Raw genomic sequence first — 17,926 nt, 5'->3', positions numbered from 1 at the left:
CATCCATAGATATATATAAAGACTAGATGCCTCATCCATAGATATATATATATATATATTTAAAGACTAGATGTCTCATCCATAGATATATATATAAAGACTAGATGTCTCATCCATAGATATATATATAAAGACTAGATGTCTCATCCATAGATATATATATATATAAAGATAAAGACTAGATGTCTCATCCATAGATATATATAAAGACAAAGACTAGATGTCTTATCCATAGATATATATAAAGACTAGATGTCTCATCCATAGATAGATATAAAGACTAGATGTCTCATCCATAGATAGATATATATATATATATATATATTTAAAGACTAGATGTCTTATCCATAGATATATATATATATATATATATATTTAAAGACTAGATGTCTTATCCATAGATATATATAAAGACTAGATGTCTCGTTCGCGGCTAACTTCAGAGATGAATGATTATGTTATGTTCTAAAATGGGTACAAGTTTTCCCTTTACAAATATACATCAAGAAATGCTGCATGTTGAAATTCCCACCCTGTACAGAGATATATTTATGACACTGCATACTTAGGAATAATGATACCATGGGTTTTCATACGGAAAAGTATGAAAAATACGAAAAATATTTAAAAGCATGCAGTATCATAAGTACATCCCTGACGTTCATGAATAACCAAACCGTTTAAAAATCGGTTGAAAATTGATCAAGTTATTATTATTTAAAGTACATGTGCCACTACCAACACAATATTGTGGGTGAGCGAGCTGACTGTACCAAGATGGCCGCCATGTGCGGACGTTCTACACTCAGGCGTAAGACATCTAACCTTAATATACTGTACATCTTCATCCAAAGGGGTGACCTTTCTCCTCAAAAAAAGAGCCGAGCCCTTTAGAAGTGATCATTTGAGTTCTACTGCCCTCTGGTGGCAATAGTTAAAATAGTTAAGAATATAGAGGAAACTGCACAATAAAGCAGACACAGGTGAGAGAACATGAACATCCATCAACACTTACATTATTGTTAATTATTGTTGTTAAATTATTGGTAAGTATAAGTGTTTTTACTTTTACACTTATACTTTTTAGTCTTTATCCATATATAATGTTTAATAGTTAAGTAACTATTAAACCTCTTAGTCTTTCGTATAAAATATATTTAGCCTGGTTACTTCTGATTCACGTTTCTTAGTTCAAACAGTTTGTGTTTTCTAAGCCTTAAATTAAGACAATAGTCAGTGAATGTAACTTGAGAGTAGTGGTAAAGTATTTCTGAGTGCAAATTATTATCTTAAAGGCTTTTCTCTCCTTTTTGTTTGTGATTCAAATGAAATAAACAACCTGATGTGAAACTGGCTGCAAACTTTAACAGCAACGCACTTATCCACAGATATTTATATCCACCCCCAAAGATGGCCCTGGGCACGGTCCATCATGGTGGGCACGCTCTGGACACGGAGTCTCCACCTGGACTCTTCACTCAATGGGAGTTTGAGGCCGCCGGCCAACGCAGCAGCGTAACGTCCATCCTGGAGAGGCAATGCACGCACACGCGCGCACGCACACGCGCACACACACACACACACACAGATTTGTGCACTGACTTCACTGGAATCATTTATGAAATATTGTTTATTTTCCTTCAACATTTTCTTGATGGAGAAATAATCAAAGGTTTTACTGCAGTATAATTGGCAGTACATCTGTGTACAAATACTGATCTGCCTTCCAAAATGTTCTATTTAGTAAAGAATAGTGAAAAAAAGAATCAAAATCTCAAAATGTACATGCACATAAATATTTGTACGTTGAGTTTTTTTCTTTGGTGTCAGAGAAGAACATGTTTGTAAATTGCAGGTTAACAAGTGAAACGTTTCTAAAATCTTTTTCATTTGATGAAAAAGACACAAAAAGTTGACTTGTAAAAATGTTCTTTCAATTTGACTAATTAAAGGGAAGGCAGATCACTGATATTGTAGAAAGGAATTTGATTGTTTTTATTTAGTGAATATTTCTTTTGCGAAAATGGCCTTGAACGCAGCACCATATCAGAGAAGCTTAATTTAAACCTGTGCGCTCCAGACCACAACAGGTGCCCCCTCCTCCCTTTCGGCTCCACCTGTCTTCCCTTCTCCAGGCGCGCTGCCGACCCACAAAGCAGCCGTCATTTTTTAGCAACGGTATGCCGCCCCGCCGGGGGGCTGCACGGCGCGAACCCCCTCCGTCACCGGATCGGCGGCAGCTGCTCGGCCCCCCGGAGCTATTTTCACCCTCAGGATAAGGTGAAGCGCAGCCGCCCGCTCCCGCGGCCCCCCCGGCTGCCCCAGTCCGACCACAGCTGAGCCACGATGAGCTCCACGCGCAGCACGCAGCCCCCCGGCGGCTTCGGCTTCGCCTCCGACCGGGACGACCTGGACAGCGACAGCTCCGACGGGAAGTCCACCGGGGAGCCGGCAGCGGGGGAGGCCGGAGGCGGGGGCCCCCGGAGAGGCAGGCAGCGGAGGAGGAGGAGGAGGAGGCGGCGGCGGCGGAGACGCGGCGGCAGCAGCAGCAGCAGCAGCAGAGGAGGAGGAGACGAACGCGTCGCCGGCGCGAACAAGCAGAGGCAGGCGGCCAACGCGCGGGAGCGCGACAGGACGCACAGCGTGAACACGGCCTTCGCGGCGCTCCGCACGCTCATCCCCACCGAGCCCGCCGACCGGAAGCTCTCCAAGATAGAGACGCTGCGCCTGGCCTCCAGCTACATCGCGCACCTGGCCAACGTGCTGGTGCTCGGGGAGGACTGCCCGGACGGGCAGCCGTGTCTCTGCTGCCGCGGCGTCCTGCGCGGCGCGCCGCCGCCCATCTGCACCTTCTGCCTGAGCAACCAGAGGAAACTGGTGAGCCCCCGCTGCGTCTTTAGGGGGTGTCCAGGGCCCGCTTAGGTCAAACAGGACCAGTGTGGTTTGTTAAAGGTAAACATGACAGCAGGAAGAGAATTAATGTATATCATCATTTCTATCCTCATTACAAAGGTTTATACAAGTTTGGCTGGACACCTCGCAGTGATAAAGAATGATATTTCACTTTATTTTCACTTTTACCACAGAGTTAACTTTGTCTCACAAAGACAAATCTTTGTTTTGTAGTTTTTAAGGATATCCTATAACACCACTTTTAAATATTAGTATGATAAACGGATGACAAATAAAAAGGACTGTACTTGGGAGCTGGGGGTGTTATTTGCGTGCATCTCGTGGTGCATTCACTGAACTGTGCTTGTGGTAAACATGACCGTCTCTTTGCCTCCACAGCTCAGAGATGGAGGGAAGCACTCGGCTGCTGTGTGAAGTGGACGGCTGTTGTACATATATAAATATATTTATTTTGGGAATAGAGCCATTAATTGACACTGAAAAGCACTTTGTGTTCATGGCGCTGTGTTTTGGTTGAGCTGCAACCGGAGCCCATGTGTGAAGCTGCAGCTGGGGGGGTGGGGGGCTATTTTGATCCCACAAACAGTACAAACTACCCCCACGCCTCTATACTGAAGTCAGAATAGAGGCATTAAAGATGCCTTCAGGAGCCACGAGTGGGGAAGGGAAGGTACTGCATCAACACGGCATCGAGTGCTCAAAGAGACAAGGAAAATCTATTGGATTTGTTTACGAATGTCATCTTTTAGCTTCTCATTATTGCTGCCTGGATGCAGAGGTGGAACTCACATCTGGACTGAAACAGACTCTTTTAGTGATAAGAAATCCTCAAAAGGTTTAAACACATTTGCGGTGTGGTTAATGTTTACTTTTGCATTGTTGCACAATCACTTTAAACACTAACATTGTGCAAAGTGCACTCGTTTGCACCAGAGCAGATTTGAATGTAATTCTCTGATCAGCAGCTCGAGCCCCTGGTGTTAAGTATACAGCACATACAGATGACAACGTTGCACACTACCTCAGCCTGATGTTTTAAACATGAAGTACCTCTGTAAATACCTCTAAAGCTAATGTGTAACATGCCTGTATGATTACAGGACTACTTTGTCCTTTGCACGTCACAGGTACAGAGAAGCTGCTTCAACAGAATGTATTTTTGTACAGTACAAATAAAAATGAGAAGAAAAAGTGTTTTCACTTTGTGTGAGGAAACAGTTTTGGTCGTTGAATTCTTAAAGACAAACAAGTGGCTGCATGAAGAAAAAAGAAGCTAGTGTATATTTCTATTTACTAAAACAATGTCAATGAGACAGTCAAGGCATTTGAATATTTTTAATTTTAAAAAAAGTCAGTAGAAACCAATAAGTGGCAAGGTGTTTGCAGGGGGTGTGGCTTAAAGTCAAGATATTAGGTATAGGGTTAGGAGCCGGGTCAAAAGGTCAAAAGGGGAGAATGTTTGATTCTTACGAGCAGCGACATCAAACGGAATGTTACGTATCCAAATTAGCCCCCAAAATGAAAGGAGTATTCGTCGCTTCCTGCTCCACTGGGATAATTTACTCATCAGGACTTTGTTAGTGTGTTGGGTTTCAGTCCGTCTCCTCTTCCTCAGACTCAGACTCTGCAGAGAAAACACAGATCAACGCTTAGATTTTTAAGTACCATTTTTCAAAATAAAGATCAGTGACAACACTATAATGTCACAAAACAACACTTTCTTATTGCTCGATTTGTCCAACAAACAAAGCAGCAGATAGTTTATATCTGAAATGTAACACGTTTCAGTCAATTAACTAAATGAAAACATTTGATATTTCCACAGCAAACAAACAGCAGGACGCATCACATCATGTAATTAGGACTTTACCTTCCTCGGCGCTCTTAAGCCACTCCACGAATTTCTTCATCTGCTCGAGGAAGACGCTCTTCCCCTTGGCGACGTGTGCGTCGTTGTACCACTTCAGAATGGCCTCTTCGCTCAGGACGTCGGCTGTTTGGGGGGGGGGGGGGGGACACGTCACGGTCAACACTGGAGTCATAGGGTCTGCAGAAAGGTGGGGGCTGCCGGAGTGGGCCACGCACCTTTGTAGAGCAGCACCACGATCTTCTGGAAGGCCTTCATGAAGTGGATGTTGTCGTAGCAGTACTCCTGGATCTTCAGCAGCAGGCTGAGCTCGGACAGACCCTGGGAGGTGAAGGCCTTCAGCAGGAGGCTGTATTGCTGCAGGGACGTGGAGACATGTCAGAGAAACGCCCCCCGTCTGCCTTCACATCACATGTCTCGGTCAAGTACTGTTGCTACGGTTACGTCCATTAAATCCATCCTATTCACTATGGTTTACAGGATGAGCAGCATTTCCATTTTTCCCAAAACATGCCAAATTGTAAACAAACGCAAACATTTGAAGGAACAGTGAATGATCATCAAGTATTATGATTAAATTATTTAACTGTATTCAGGACTCTGGAAGAAATACCTTCAAGAGTTTGATGGCTTGTTCGCACACCAGCTCCTCTTTCTTGTTCCACTCCACGGAGCTCATCACGCTGGTCCAGATGATGCCGATCATGGCCTGCTCCGACAGGTTGGCCTTCTTCATCTCCTCTTTGGTGAAGGCGATGATCTGCACCGGGTTCAAGTTTGTAAAAGTCACCAAACATCTCAATTCAAGGGGAGAATGGAGGACGCAGAGTTTAGTGCAAAACGAAGCCGTGCAGAATTAAAACCCCTAATAATGATGAAGACAAGTCCAACGTAATGTAGAAGTTTGCCAAACACGATGACAGAACCAAAGGTGCCTCGTCAAATCCGTATTTACAGCAGCGATATTGTTCATTGGTAATATTTGTCATGTCCCTGCACGCGGCTCACCTCCTTCTGAGGGTCACCGCGGGCCATCTGCTCCTGCAGCTCCTTCTGCAGCTCCTTGCGGGCACCGATGGACTGCTGGTTGCGGGCGAAGTCGGACAGCTCCTTCAGCCCGGCGTCGGTGAAGTACTTGGAGAAATGCTCGCAGCTCCGCTTGTTGGCAGGAAAGAGCTCCTGTGGGGGCACAGCTATTTTTAGTTTGGAGTTGGGGGGGGAGGGGGGGGGGGGGGGGGACTGAAGGCAGCCGGCTCACCATCAGCCGGTTGTCCATGCCGACTTTGCGGAGGCTGGCGGCCACGGAGTTGATGTCCTTCTCGTGGATCCAGGACTTGAAGAGCTTGACAGCGAAGGCCGCGGACACTCCTGAGCAAAGAGGAGACGGGTCGGGGGTTTGCACTTCACTCGACACAAAGCCAGCAGAAAGCCAGCAGAAAGCCGCCCCCCCGGATGTGAAACCCCCCCCCGTCCCTCCTCACCCTCTTTGACGAGGTTCTCGTTGTAGAGGCTGTTGAGGATGGAGGCCGATATGTTGCCGTTGGCCAGCAGGATGCCGGTGAGCATGGCCAGCTTGTTGCGCTCGGACTCGGTGAAGCCTTTTAGGAACAGCAGCAGCTAGAGGACAGAGACAAGCCACGGGGGGGGGGGGGGGGTTAATCCCACGTCCAGTGGAAAGATCAAACCCTTTGTGCATGTACGGTTTAATCGTCACCCTAAAAGCAACAAGCTGAAACCCAAAAGGGTCGCACCTTCTTGATCTCCTCTTCGAAGCCCTTCTCCAGGTACTTGTAACGCCTGATCAGCTTGTTAAAAACCTTTTGGAGTTGGGAGCGAGAAACACGCCAACGTTAACCATGTCGTCAAAAAGCGAGGGCTGGAACCGACCCGCCTGCCGTCCCTTCTCTACCTGGGCATAAGCCTGCATCGTCTCCAGGTCCTCTGGCGCCGTGAAGAGGCAGAACTCGGTGCGGGTCATGTCGTCCGACAGAGTCCCCCCCGGGGCTGTAGGGGAGGGACACGAGAGAGAGAAAGGGGGTCCGCTGCAACAGGCGCGTGCGCTTTAAGGGCCGGGTGTGGGTTGGAGAGCAGCGGGACTCACCCAGCATGCCGCCGGCCACCAGGATGTCGAACAGCGGCTCCGCATAGCGGCGGTAGTCGAGCTTCCCGCCGGTGGAGTCGAGGAACTTGGCGACCGCTTCCAAATCAGAGCCACTTTGATTCAGGCCTTGCACGATACTTTCTTGAAACAGAGTAGGGTCAAATCTTTCCTTTTCATCTGGTGGAAAGACGTTCGTTAGAGAGGGAAATTAGAAAAACACTCCAGGGGAAAAGCAGGCAAACAGACCGAAAGCTGCACAAACCTCTTTTCCTCGTTTTGAACCGCTGGCCAGTGAGCGTCGGCTTTTGCTGCTTTTGATTACTCATAAAAGACACCCTGAAACGGCAGAGACGATTTTAATGCTCGAGTGAACAACACGGCCAGCAGGGAGGATGCGATCAGTTATTCTTACAGAAGTCTGACAACACAGAGCCATCGACGCTCCTTTCGTGCGCTCGAGAATGAAGCTGCTGCTGTAAATAAACCCCACGACAAGTAAAAAGAACCATGGGATTTAAATTCGTTGAAGCCAGTCATTAAAAGCGTAAATCCCCTTCAGTGTTTCGGTGAACGCGTGAGGGATAAAAGACGAGTGCAGGCTGCAGAAATAACGAGGCGGTCTACCATCTACAGCTGGCTAATTATAGCATTAGCATCCGTTAGCTCTGGGCCACACGTTGCTTAGCCGCTAGCGAGCTAACCATGTGTTTTAATTACAAGTAGCCGGTGCTTACGCCGCTTTTTAAAAGAACTTCGCCGACTGCTGGCCTGCCATTAGACGCGTCCGTACGTGGAAATGTCACGGTGGCCCCTCGCATTCACACGGCGGTGGAGTTCGGCTGCGCGAGCTACATCGATGCTAACGCTAGCCGAGCAGCGCCTGTCATGGGGACAGGGAAGGAAAAAAAAAACATATTCTGCAGTTGCCAAAGCGACCCGTTACCGAGGTTACGGTTAGATGGAGTTCTGCGACTCACCGAAAGTAATGCAGTTAAAAAACGGTTGCGGTCCAGATGAATTAAACTCCGGTGTCGAGTCTCCTCAGTGGACGAAACAAAAAGTCCTTTCCGGTGCTTCCGCAGGCTCCAACTGCGCATGCGCCAAGTAAAGGGGCTTTTCTCTCCTGGAGTATATAAATGTATTTTATCTTCAATTGTTTGAGAGAAAGGGATAATCTATATATATATAGTTATATTATGCTTATATTTAAAGGCTTTTTAAAAATGTATAATCGATTCATGAAAAAAAAATAAGGAAGGTTTATTTTAGATTAAAAAACGTTTCAATCATTTATTGGTATATTGTTGACATGCAGCAGGAAGTGATGAGAATACATGTGCAATGGATATTGAATAGTGCAAAGTGCAATAGAGTTTAGAGCATTATCAGTCAAAGATTCACAGTCAAGCGTTAAATCGATCAAAAATAACAACAAATCTTGATTTTCTGTTTCAGATGTTTAAGGCCCACGGTTTGAAAGACCCTGGTTTGCTGGCTGGAATCTGGAACAAAATGAAAATACAGTAATAATGGTTATTATTGTCATACATTTCACCTCACTTTTTACACAACTAGTTTACACCCCAAAAAAACAGAACAGTGTCAGATGCAGATGTCAGTTTACCAACTAAACAGAATCGTTTACATTGATCCGTCAAAAAACAGGATGGAAACCACACGGGATGTTTGACTTTCTTCTACATTTGTTAAATCATTAAACTTATCTCTGGAAAGTATTGTGTTTTTTTTTTTTTTTTTTTACAGATATTTTCACATTGACAAAGACATTTAAAAATTAAAAATAAAGCTGAAAAGCATTTGAATGAGTTTATTAACATTCCAGTATTTCGGAGTCTTTACCTTCTGAGTGAACGGGGAGGCGCAAGCCAGACACGCCCTCTCCGGCGTGGCGGGGCTGTTCAGGGAAAACGGGCCCACCAGGCCGGAGTCGGAGCGGGCGGCGGCGACGGCGTCTTTGATGGCGAAGAACGCGGCGCTGCCCAGGAAGAGGACCGGCTCTCCGATGCCCTGCAGAGAAAGAAGCCCCCCCCCACCCCCGCCCCATCGGGTCGTTACACACAGATTGTGAGGGAATCGAAGGGGAGTGAGAGACCGGGCGCGACCTCTGACCTTTGAGGAGTAGATGGCGTGGGGGTTGGAGGAGTCCGGCAGCAGGTAGACGTTGAAGCGAAGCGGCACGTCGCACACCGCCGGGATCTTGTACTGAGACGGGCCTCGAGTGTACAGGAGCCCGGAGGGGGAGAACTTCAACTCCTCCAGGGTGTAGAGGCCCAGACCCTGCATGAAGGCTCCCTCGATCTGAGGCCGGGACAAAGGACAAAGGACAGGAGGGTTTATGGTTGATCCACGAAGGTTAAAGGCAGTGGGGAGGTGTCTCTTTTCTATTTGAAACCCTGTTAAAAACACATTTATTCAACTGCTTGCTCTCCTTTGACTTTGATGAAGACACTTGAGAGACTCACCTGCCCGATGTCCACTGAGGGGTTCACACTTCTGCCGATGTCCACCACGATGTCAGCCCTCAGCGTCTGCGAGACAGAACCAGAACAGACCTCTGAGCAGGCTCCACGGGTCGCTCTAGCACACAAAGTGGTGCCGACCCAAAAGGGGCTTCTGACCCTGTAGTCTCCCGTGAGGCAGTCCAGCTCCACCTCGCAGCAGCACACCCCGAAGGTGAAGTAGGCGTAGGGCCGTCCCTCCATCTTGACCCAGTCCATGTACAGGTCCGGGCCTCTGGGGGCACACAGGAGGCCGTTAATGCCTCTGGAACCTTTGTTCATGGAACCACACCAGAGACCTGACCTACTTGTAGAAGCCCGTCGCCGATAGGCTTATTTTCTCAAGGAACGCGGCCTGGACCTGAGAACCAGTCGTCAAAAATACACCCCATTAAAATGCATCAAGTTTCCCAGAAAAAAAGTAAATCCAACGAAGGTTTTTTTCCTTTCTTGTCAAATCGTACCCAACTCTCCCATGATCCTTCAGGGTTCCTCAGCCTGATGGGCTCCAGCCGCTGGTACAGAATCTGGCAGGCGTTCTGCAGGAAAGGACAATTACCTCCGTTTCAGGATAAAAGCGGAGCGGCGCTGAGGAATCCGGACCTCACCTGGACCGCCATGCCGTTGGCGTCGGTACCGCAGGAGGCGGCGGAGGGGCTGGCGTTGGGAACCGTGTTGGTGCTGGTTTCACTGATGTAGACCTTGGCGGCGGGGACGCGAAGCTCCCGGCTCGCCACCTAACACAGGAAACAGAGAGCTGGCGTTTCTTTGTTTCGGTCAAAGACTCCTCCGCCCCTTCTCGGATCAAGTAGGTACCTGTTGCATTTTAGTGTGCAGTCCCTGACCCATCTCCGTCCCGCCGTGAGACACCAGGACGGACCCGTCTTTGTAGATGTGGACCAGAGCGGCGGCCTTTCACACACACACGATGAAACACACGCTGACAAACAACTCGCCACTCATTAAATGAGGTCGTTTACGTCGCACCGCGGATACGCTAAAAGAGGCTGATTCTGGTGCGCATGGCGAGGTCCGAGAACCCCAGAGCCTGGATGCGGACCTCGTCCCGAGGAGAGTCCCACACACCTGATTCAAGAAGCCTTCCGAAAAGGCGATGCCATACTTGATGGGCACCATGGCCACGCCCCTCTTCCTCCAGCGGTTCTCCCGGTTGAACTGGTCCGCGGCCCGGCGCCGCGCGGCGTGCTCCGACCTGAGCTTGCACTCCTCCCAGCAGCGCCGCAGGTTCTCCGGGCTGAACTCCAGCTTGTACTGGGTGACCGAGGGCCCGCGGTACATGTTGATCTCGCGGATCTGGTCGGCGGGGCGCCGCAGCAGCGCCGCCACGTCCTCCACCATGTTCTCCACCACCAGGAGGCTCTGGGGCACGCCGAAGCCCCGGAAGGCGGTGTTGGAGGGCAGGTTGGTCCTGCAGGCGGCGGCGTGGCCCCTCAGGTTGGGGATGTTGTAGGCGTTGTCAAAGTGGAGGAGGAACTTCTCCACCACCTGCAAGGAGAAGAACGAGATGAGGCGCCGGATTTTTCTCCCGGTTTAAACCCGTCATCGGAAACCATTTCCCCCACCAGGACGGATTCGTCCACCATGTTGCCGGCGTTGGCGTAGTAGTGGAAATCTGCAGCCACGATCCGCCCGTCATTCATGAAGCCCACCTGAGACACGAACACATCAAGAACGTATTCAGTTTAAGTCGCATATTGAATGAGCTCCATCTTGTGAATAAGTGCATGTCCTCCCCAGAGATCAGTGTGGTACTTTGTATTTGCCGAGGACGGGGTGACGGGCGCCGCTGATCAGCATGTCCTCCCCTCGCTCCAGGACGCAGCGCACCGCCCGGTTGGTCCTGGTAGGATTTTTTTTAAATGAATGTAAAGTAAAAGTCAACAGTGGATCTTATTTCTTGTGGTTTTCGGGGAGGGGGGGGGGGGCCTTACTTCCACGCCGCCACGGCGGTGATACAAGCCAGAACCGCCGTCTTCACCACCTTCCCCCCGAAGGCTCCGCCGATCCTCCGAACGTGGCAGGTGACTCTGTTGGACGGGATGCTCAGCGTCTCCGCTATCGCTGCCTGCAGGAGGGGTGGGGGGGGGGGATGAGGTCCTGACCTAAAAAAGGAGGAGCTGTGTTTCTACAGCGGTACGCACCTGCATCAGCGTGGGGAACTGCGTGGAGACGTACGCGTTGAACTCGGTCTCCTCGCCCACGGGGACGACCAGCATGCTCTGGGTCTCCATGTAGAAATGCTCCTGGCCGCCGATCCGCAGCTCTCCTGCAGAGACGCCGGGGGGGGGGGGCAGGTTCTGCTTCAGGCGCGACGAGCAAAACGTAAAAGAAAAAAAAAAATGTCCTTCTACGAACAGGAAGCGGACGACGTTTCACCTTCGTGGACCTGATCCACTGATCCAAAGGCTTTGGTCACATCTCCTCTCTCTATCGTCCTCCGCGGCTCGAAGAAAGACTCCTTCTCCACGGCTTCCTGCGGGACACAGCGGGCGCAGCGGTGAGAGCGGCGAGAGCGGCGCCAGGAGCGAGCGAGCGGCGGCGGCGTAGCGGAGAGCGGACCTCTGAGGTGAACACGGGGTCGGGCAGGTCCTCGTAGGAGACCCTCACGGCCGCTGCCCCCCGCTTGGCGTGCAGCCTCGAGTCGGCGACCACGGCGCACAGCAGCTGACCGACGCAGGACACCTGCGGGGGAGGGGGAGGGGGGGGGACACGGTTAAAGCGATCGGACCACAGCTCGGCGTACAGCCGCGGGCCCTCGGCGCCGGCTCTACCTCGCCGTCGGCCAGCAGCTCCTCTTCGTAGCCGGACATCTTGCGCGTCTTGCGCCCCGGAACGTCTCTGGCCGTGATGACGTCGACGACCCCGGGGAGCCTCAGAGCCTCGCTGGCGTCCAGCGCCCTGCGGCGTGCAGACACAGGAGGTCAGAACCGGGAGTGGAGCCGCAGGGCGCCGGCCTCCCGCGCGCCACCCCCCCCCCTTACGTTATCTTGGCGTGCGCTCGGGAGCTGGTGACCAGAGCCAGGAAGAGCTCGCCCTCCGTGGCGGGGAGGTCGTCGCAGTACACGGCCTCCCCCGTGGCGTGGCTGAGGGCGGAGCGATGCATGATGGGACGCCCCACCGGGTCCTGGTCGCTCTGGTCCTTGGACACATGCTGAAGGAGGAGAAGAAGAAGAAGAAGAAGAAGAAGAGGGAGCACAGGCATGGAGGAAAAGCCGAGAGAGACGAAGCCTGTTGTTCATTCCCTGCGCATCTTCTGACCTGGAACTCCTGCAGGCCGGGGTGGATCTCTCGGGGCAACGGCTGCATCTTCTCAGGAATCTCCTCAGTGATCACGTGCTGCACACAAAGTGGTGCGGTGTAAGATTCACAACTGAGGTGAATCAAACATGGCAACGTCTGGCGGGCGTATTTTACCATTTCTTTCAGGTTCTGCAGGACCTCCAGGTGGAACTGAAACAGGAAGCTGAGAGTCAAAGAGCGACGGAACTCCACTTTTCCTCCGGGAGCCGAGAGGGGGAGGACCAACTCGTCCAGGAGGACGTCGTAGGCCCGGCTGAGGGTCTCGTCGTCCCAGGGCCTGGGGGGGGGGGGGGGGAAACACTTTACTTTGGCCTCTACTGAAAATCAAGGTGCTGCCTGGTTGAGTTCGGCAGCGCAGGAGAGAAAATGGAAAGATGGAAGACAAAGAAAGCAGAAGAAGAAGTGAACGGAAACAAAGGACTGAAGCAAGAAGACGGCGGGTTGGACTGAAGTCAGGGTCTGACCTGGAGACGATGGCTGCGCACGTCTTGGTGGCACCAACAGTGGTCGGCCCCATCCCCCCGTAGTAGATACTGACATCCTGAACCACGCGGGACCCCTCCGAGAAGAACACTCTCATCCCACTGGTCACCGTAGAGAGGGAGCTCTCCTTCCTGGGGGCTTGGCGGAAAGCTCCAAAAAACTCCCCCTGCAGGACAAACAAAGTAGTTCAATCCAAACTGACACACGCACACACACACACACAGTGACAGAGTGAGTTGTACCTTTCTGGAGAAGGGAATGAAGACAGACACCAGAACCTCTTCTGGCTTCAGGAGGGTTTTCCCAAAGCTCACAAAGAAGTCTTGATTCAGAGGGAGCTCTCGTCTTCCCCCTGCTGGACGCAGACAGAAGCTCTTCAGAGACGACGCGAGTTCACACGTGTTGTGGAATATTTCAATAAAAGTTTGGGAGAAGAGAATGGTTTGTCTCTGGGTTCATCCAATAAAAACAGGGTTTAGGTCAAATACACACGCAGGTATCACAGGGCTCTGTGCAGTCAAAACACTGAGCTTTCATACACACACATGAAGGTCATCCTCAGTGGCAGGTATGTTGCAGACCAAGTTGAGACAAGAGGTTAAGATGGTAACAGAGCTCCTTTGTGTGAGAGCATGTTTGACTCCTTTGTTCAAAGCTGCAAGAGGAAACTTCTCCCTGCTTCTTGCACACTACAAAAATCCCTCTTTTAGCATAAGACTATGTTATAACATGTTTTACCATTACACACGCCTTCTTACCAGCAGAAAGCAGGCTCACTTTGCAGTTCCCTGCAGCCAGAAGCGGGTTCAGGTCAGAGTTCGGGTAGGCGGTAACGATGTTCCCCCCGAGGGACTGAAAACACCAAAATGTAGGACAATCACAGCCGTTGGAAGCGGCGCACACGCCACCAGCCCGTACGGGGGGGGGGGGTCTACTCACAGCGACGTTGCGGATCTGCTGGCTCCCCAGGGTGCCCAGCTGCCGGCTCAGGGCCCGGAGCAGGCCCGTCTGCTCCTGCTCCAGCTGAGGGAGCAGCTTGTCCAGAAGGGAGCGGACCTCGGTGAGGCTGCAGCCCGCGCCCACCCACACACCTGGAGAGGAGAGGAGCCGGCAGGTGAGACTGGAAATCCTTTTGGAAACTACCGGAGTGCGCGGAGGGGGGGCGGGCCGGGGGCTCACCCTGTGGCGTCCGAGTGACCTCAAACAGCTCCGTGACTCTGGTTGGAGAGATCAGCAGCGGGTGCAGGACGCCTTTGAACTTCATGTCTGGACCTTGATCACACAGAGCAATTTAATAATATATATATATATATATATATATATATATAAATAATATAGCAGCAGTTTTATTACACTTTATTGTATGCACCTTGTTTCTTGGTTTAAAAGTCACCCCATAATCACACACATAATCTTATCACCAGTCTGTGAAACAAGATACCACCTTCTTACCTTCTTACCGAGCCATTGTAGGTAAGAAAAACTCCCTGCTTAACTTTGTGAGATCAAACCACAGCAGCAATTGTTTCGAGCACTTATTCCAGTTTATAAAAAGGCCAGAAACCTCCTTGATGCACCTCTCACCAACATCACTTCGCTGAGGAAGCGTCCTCGGTGGAATAACTCATGTGAAGCATGTGAATCCGGATGCGTGAGAGCAGCAGATCTTCTGTGGAAGGACCCACCTACGTTGCTGTTTCCCACCACCAGCGGAGCGTCGGGGTTCCTGGCCTTGAGCTGGAGAAGCTCCTCCAGGGAGGAGGGGGACACCCAGCTACTCCTCTCCCCACGAAAGGTCAGCGTCTTCGGGTTCGGCGCCTCTGCCATCAGCTGAGTGGGGGGTGGGGGGGGGGGAGCAGCGCTGTTAGCGCGAGACGTGGAAGGCCTCTGCGTGAGGGACGTCTCATGACTTACAATCAGCTCGGGGGGGAAGATGAGCTCCTGGGTCGGGTCCAGGGGAAGGAACTCTTCTGTGTCGAACAAGCGGGGCTTCTCCTCCTGAGAGGGAGAGGAACGAAGGGAGACATCAGAGCAGAGGAAGCAGAGGACCAAAACAGATGATGAAGATTTCAATCGGGCCTCACATGAGCTGGTTCTTCAGGACTCTGCTCTCCCTCGAGGCAGCAGCCTTCACCTCCGTTGGCTCGGCAGCAGTTGGCTTCCTGTTGTGATCAATCGTCACGCTTTAAATGACCTACATGTTGATCGCGTCTGCTGCTCCTCGTTGGATTCCGAGCTACGTACCTGACAGAAGGTCCTGCAGCCGTCGAGGATGGGTCGGTATCCAGTGCACCTGCACAGATTACCTGAAAAGGCAGCGCCACACGGGAGCAGCTCAGCACACACTCAACATTCTCAGATAGACAGATGAAAGCGGGGGGGGGGGGGGGGGGGGGGAACGCACCCGCCAGAGCCTGAGTGATGTCCTCCATGGTGGGCTGAGGCCGGTTCCTCAGCAGCGTGTACATGGACATCACCATCCCTGGAGTGCAGAAGCCACACTGGGTACCGTGAGCTTTGGCAATCCGCTCCTACAAACACAGAGTCCACAACGGTTCTTCTCTTTGCATCCAACCGGGAAGTTTGATGTTATTTGATGTCATTTTATGTAGCCTTTGTAGGTTCTCTTCGGGTGGGGGGCTGACCTGCACCGGGTGCAGCCGGGTCTTGGTGCTGCCGACGCCCTCCACCGTGGTGACGGAGGCTCCGTGGAGCTGGCAGAGCGGCAGCAGGCAGGCGTTGACTGAGTAATGTCTGATGGTGAAGGAGGAACTGCGGTTTAATTCTAAATGGACCATCATTCACTAAATGAACATCACGCTGCATTGAAGAAGACCTTAAACTAGAGACTAGAGACCATAAACCTCAAGTTTACAATGTTTACTGAGGGAATAAATCAAGAGAGAAGTAGAGTCATTTCCTCATAGACGTCTATGGGAGCAGAGGAGCCGCCCCCTGCTGGTCACTACACAGAATGCAGCTTTAAACACATGACGCTCCGGATGTTGGTCAATCACAAAGGATACGTGATGGTTCTGGTGGCCGGTTGGAGGCGGGACAACATGACCGTGCATGCGCCGCAGCCTCCGCCGCCGCAGCCGTACTTGGTTCCCGTTAACCTCACTGAGGTCACCGTCAAGGAAGCCACCAGAGGCCTTGAGACCCGTAGGGGCAAGGCAAAAATTGGGCGCTAAAAAGGAAAACTTGTTTGAAGGATACACTTCTCCCGGAGGAAGGACAACAGCGTAGTTTCGGGGTCCGCATTGTTCTCCGTCACCTGTTTTAAGAAGAGCAAGGAAGAAACATGGCAGTCTATGTGACAATTTCAGGTTACAGCCTTTTATACTCTTGATATTATGTTTTAAAATCGATTATCTGAGAAATACTGACAACGTCAGTCAGAGAGTCTGTGTGTTGCAGGTCAAATGACAGACAGGATGTTTGATTGTCAGTCCAGATAATCTCACGGTGAAGATGTATGTTTAGTTAATAAATGTCATGCTTAATTATTTAAGTAAGATGTGTCTTGACTAAAACAATTATTCAATAGAGGCGAATTGCAGGAAAGTGCTGCAACTAAGAGTTATATCATTAATGTTGAGCCCATAAAATCTTCCCAACAGTGATAAGATTATATATCACCCCTTAATCTTTAATGTGGTTGTATATTGCATATTAGACTCAATGGTGACCTAAAACAGTGACCAATGTCCACATGTAGCACTAGGTTACGTTGAAATACTTAGAAGCATCTCATGATTTTAATAAATGATCAGATTCTACCATATATTTTTCAACGAGAAAGTACGAGCGCTCATTTCCGGTTGATTTGATTTAATTTAATGTATTTGTCAATGTCAATGACGGTTTTAACGAGTCAAATTTTGCAGTTTTCAAAGCTTGCACAACTGGAATGTGTGAGACGTTAAAAACAAACTTTAACGTTAGGTTAAGAGCTAAAATTAGCAAAAAAACAACACACTGTTCGTGATGGGTGAATGTGAAACGAACCTTTTTCCCGTTGATGAAGAAGCACAAAATATCTCCCTGTTTCTCCGCAGACATCTTAGAAGACATTTTGAGGAGCAAGACGCAACTGAGTCGAAATATAAAATGAACTCTGTTCGAAATTTAAACACTTCCGCCTGTCGTGACTACCAAAATAAAACAAACGGAGGCACGAAAAATAGGTCACTGGAAAAGGTTCTGAGCTGCAGAGCAGATTCTTAGATATATGATTATTATTTATATTATATTTACATTGTTCTTTTATAGGATGTGCATTGCTAATATTCCTGGATATGGACACAGTGCTTCCGGTCTCTGACTCCAGCCATCCGTCGACGTATATAAAGGCGGAGTATTGAGCGTCCGCACATGGCGGCCATCTTGGTAAGGGCAGCTCGCTCACCCAGAACTTTGCGTTGGTAGTGGAACTTGTACTTTAAATAATAACTTGCTAAATTTTCAACCGATTTTAAAACGGTTTGGTTTGTTATAAACGTCAGAGATGTAGTTATGACAAAGAGGAATAACAAGACATGATCGTATAATCAACGTGGCCTACATATGTCAGAATGTTATACAACAAGATTGTATAATAATTAACCTGCACTCAGCTCTCAAGTTCAGTCGGATGGGTTTTATTGACAATTCGGCCACATGAAATATGTAACATTTAATGTCGTAAAATAATTTTCCTTACATGTGGTTTGGGGGAAT

The 17,926-nt window shown here is 49.9% G+C and overlaps 3 protein-coding genes across 8 annotated transcripts; 1 reads left to right on the top strand and 2 right to left on the bottom strand.

The window, feature by feature from the left end:
• Positions 1–1,077: 1,077 nt before the first annotated feature.
• On the top strand, positions 1,078–3,666 carry si:ch211-246m6.4 (basic helix-loop-helix transcription factor scleraxis). 2 transcript variants are annotated; one of them, XM_037477425.2, is made up of 2 exons: positions 1,078–2,952; positions 3,292–3,666. In XM_037477425.2, the coding sequence occupies exon 1, from the start codon at positions 2,347–2,349 to the stop codon at positions 2,920–2,922; it is 576 nt and encodes a 191-aa protein (XP_037333322.2). In that variant the 5' UTR covers positions 1,078–2,346; the 3' UTR covers positions 2,923–2,952; positions 3,292–3,666. The 2 variants fall into 2 exon arrangements, with proteins under 2 accessions (XP_037333322.2, XP_037333330.2); XM_037477433.2 differs by having other exon boundaries at positions 1,138–2,877.
• A 568-nt stretch (positions 3,667–4,234) lies between these two features.
• LOC119220502 (eIF5-mimic protein 2-A) lies at positions 4,235–7,994 on the bottom strand. 2 transcript variants are annotated; one of them, XM_037476607.2, is made up of 12 exons: positions 7,859–7,994; positions 7,144–7,217; positions 6,882–7,058; positions 6,690–6,784; positions 6,532–6,597; positions 6,262–6,397; positions 6,039–6,148; positions 5,789–5,959; positions 5,394–5,540; positions 4,999–5,137; positions 4,784–4,906; positions 4,235–4,537 (listed from the first exon to the last, which is right to left on the bottom strand). In XM_037476607.2, exons 2-12 carry the CDS (start codon positions 7,205–7,207, stop codon positions 4,506–4,508), a joined length of 1,260 nt encoding a protein of 419 aa, XP_037332504.1. In that variant the 5' UTR covers positions 7,208–7,217; positions 7,859–7,994; the 3' UTR covers positions 4,235–4,505. The 2 variants fall into 2 exon arrangements, with proteins under 2 accessions (XP_037332504.1, XP_037332495.2); XM_037476598.2 differs by lacking the exon at positions 7,859–7,994 and adding an exon at positions 7,294–7,827.
• A 162-nt stretch (positions 7,995–8,156) lies between these two features.
• On the bottom strand, positions 8,157–17,432 carry aox6 (aldehyde oxidase 6). 4 transcript variants are annotated; one of them, XM_037474873.2, is made up of 34 exons: positions 17,216–17,430; positions 16,424–16,481; positions 16,231–16,327; positions 15,850–15,958; positions 15,609–15,735; positions 15,449–15,510; positions 15,289–15,366; positions 15,119–15,202; positions 14,890–15,034; positions 14,384–14,476; positions 14,144–14,295; positions 13,963–14,056; positions 13,447–13,559; positions 13,186–13,370; positions 12,836–12,998; positions 12,680–12,757; positions 12,403–12,572; positions 12,193–12,319; positions 11,981–12,103; positions 11,798–11,894; positions 11,563–11,687; positions 11,353–11,486; positions 11,174–11,261; positions 10,984–11,070; positions 10,487–10,906; positions 10,217–10,312; positions 10,009–10,137; positions 9,865–9,939; positions 9,709–9,761; positions 9,521–9,635; positions 9,365–9,430; positions 9,012–9,200; positions 8,742–8,909; positions 8,157–8,383 (listed from the first exon to the last, which is right to left on the bottom strand). In XM_037474873.2, exons 1-34 carry the CDS (start codon positions 17,279–17,281, stop codon positions 8,333–8,335), a joined length of 4,017 nt encoding a protein of 1,338 aa, XP_037330770.2. In that variant the 5' UTR covers positions 17,282–17,430; the 3' UTR covers positions 8,157–8,332. The 4 variants fall into 4 exon arrangements, with proteins under 4 accessions (XP_037330770.2, XP_037330778.2, XP_037330754.2 ...); XM_037474881.2 differs by having other exon boundaries at positions 13,447–13,556; XM_037474857.2 differs by having other exon boundaries at positions 12,680–12,998; positions 17,216–17,432.
• Between the last annotated feature and the right edge of the window lie 494 nt (positions 17,433–17,926).

Source organism: Pungitius pungitius, chromosome 3 (genome assembly GCF_949316345.1).
Source record: "Pungitius pungitius chromosome 3, fPunPun2.1, whole genome shotgun sequence".
Lineage (NCBI taxonomy): Eukaryota > Metazoa > Chordata > Actinopteri > Perciformes > Gasterosteidae > Pungitius > Pungitius pungitius.
The sequence above is the reverse complement of the archived record's forward strand: the minus strand, read 5'-3'. Positions and strand labels throughout refer to the sequence as shown.

Bases quoted from the DNA above. Each gene is read 5' to 3' on its own strand.
- si:ch211-246m6.4 (XM_037477425.2), top strand. From the start codon at position 2,347: ATGAGCTCCACGCGCAGCACGCAGCCCCCCGGCGGCTTCGGCTTCGCC.
- LOC119220502 (XM_037476598.2), bottom strand. From the start codon at position 7,418: ATGACTGGCTTCAACGAATTTAAATCCCATGGTTCTTTTTACTTGTCG. The intron at 7,059-7,143 runs GTTTGTGCAGCT...TCTTTCCACCAG, and splicing joins GTTCAAAACGAGGAAAAGAG to ATGAAAAGGAAAGATTTGAC. The intron at 4,538-4,783 runs GTAAAGTCCTAA...TTTTCTCTGCAG, and splicing joins GCTTAAGAGCGCCGAGGAAG to AGTCTGAGTCTGAGGAAGAG.
- aox6 (XM_037474857.2), bottom strand. From the start codon at position 17,281: ATGTCTTCTAAGATGTCTGCGGAGAAACAGGGAGATATTTTGTGCTTC. The intron at 11,895-11,980 runs GTCCGCTCTCCG...TGTGTCCCGCAG, and splicing joins ACCCCGTGTTCACCTCAGAG to GAAGCCGTGGAGAAGGAGTC. The intron at 9,762-9,864 runs GTACGATTTGAC...ACTGGTTCTCAG, and splicing joins AAGGATCATGGGAGAGTTGG to GTCCAGGCCGCGTTCCTTGA.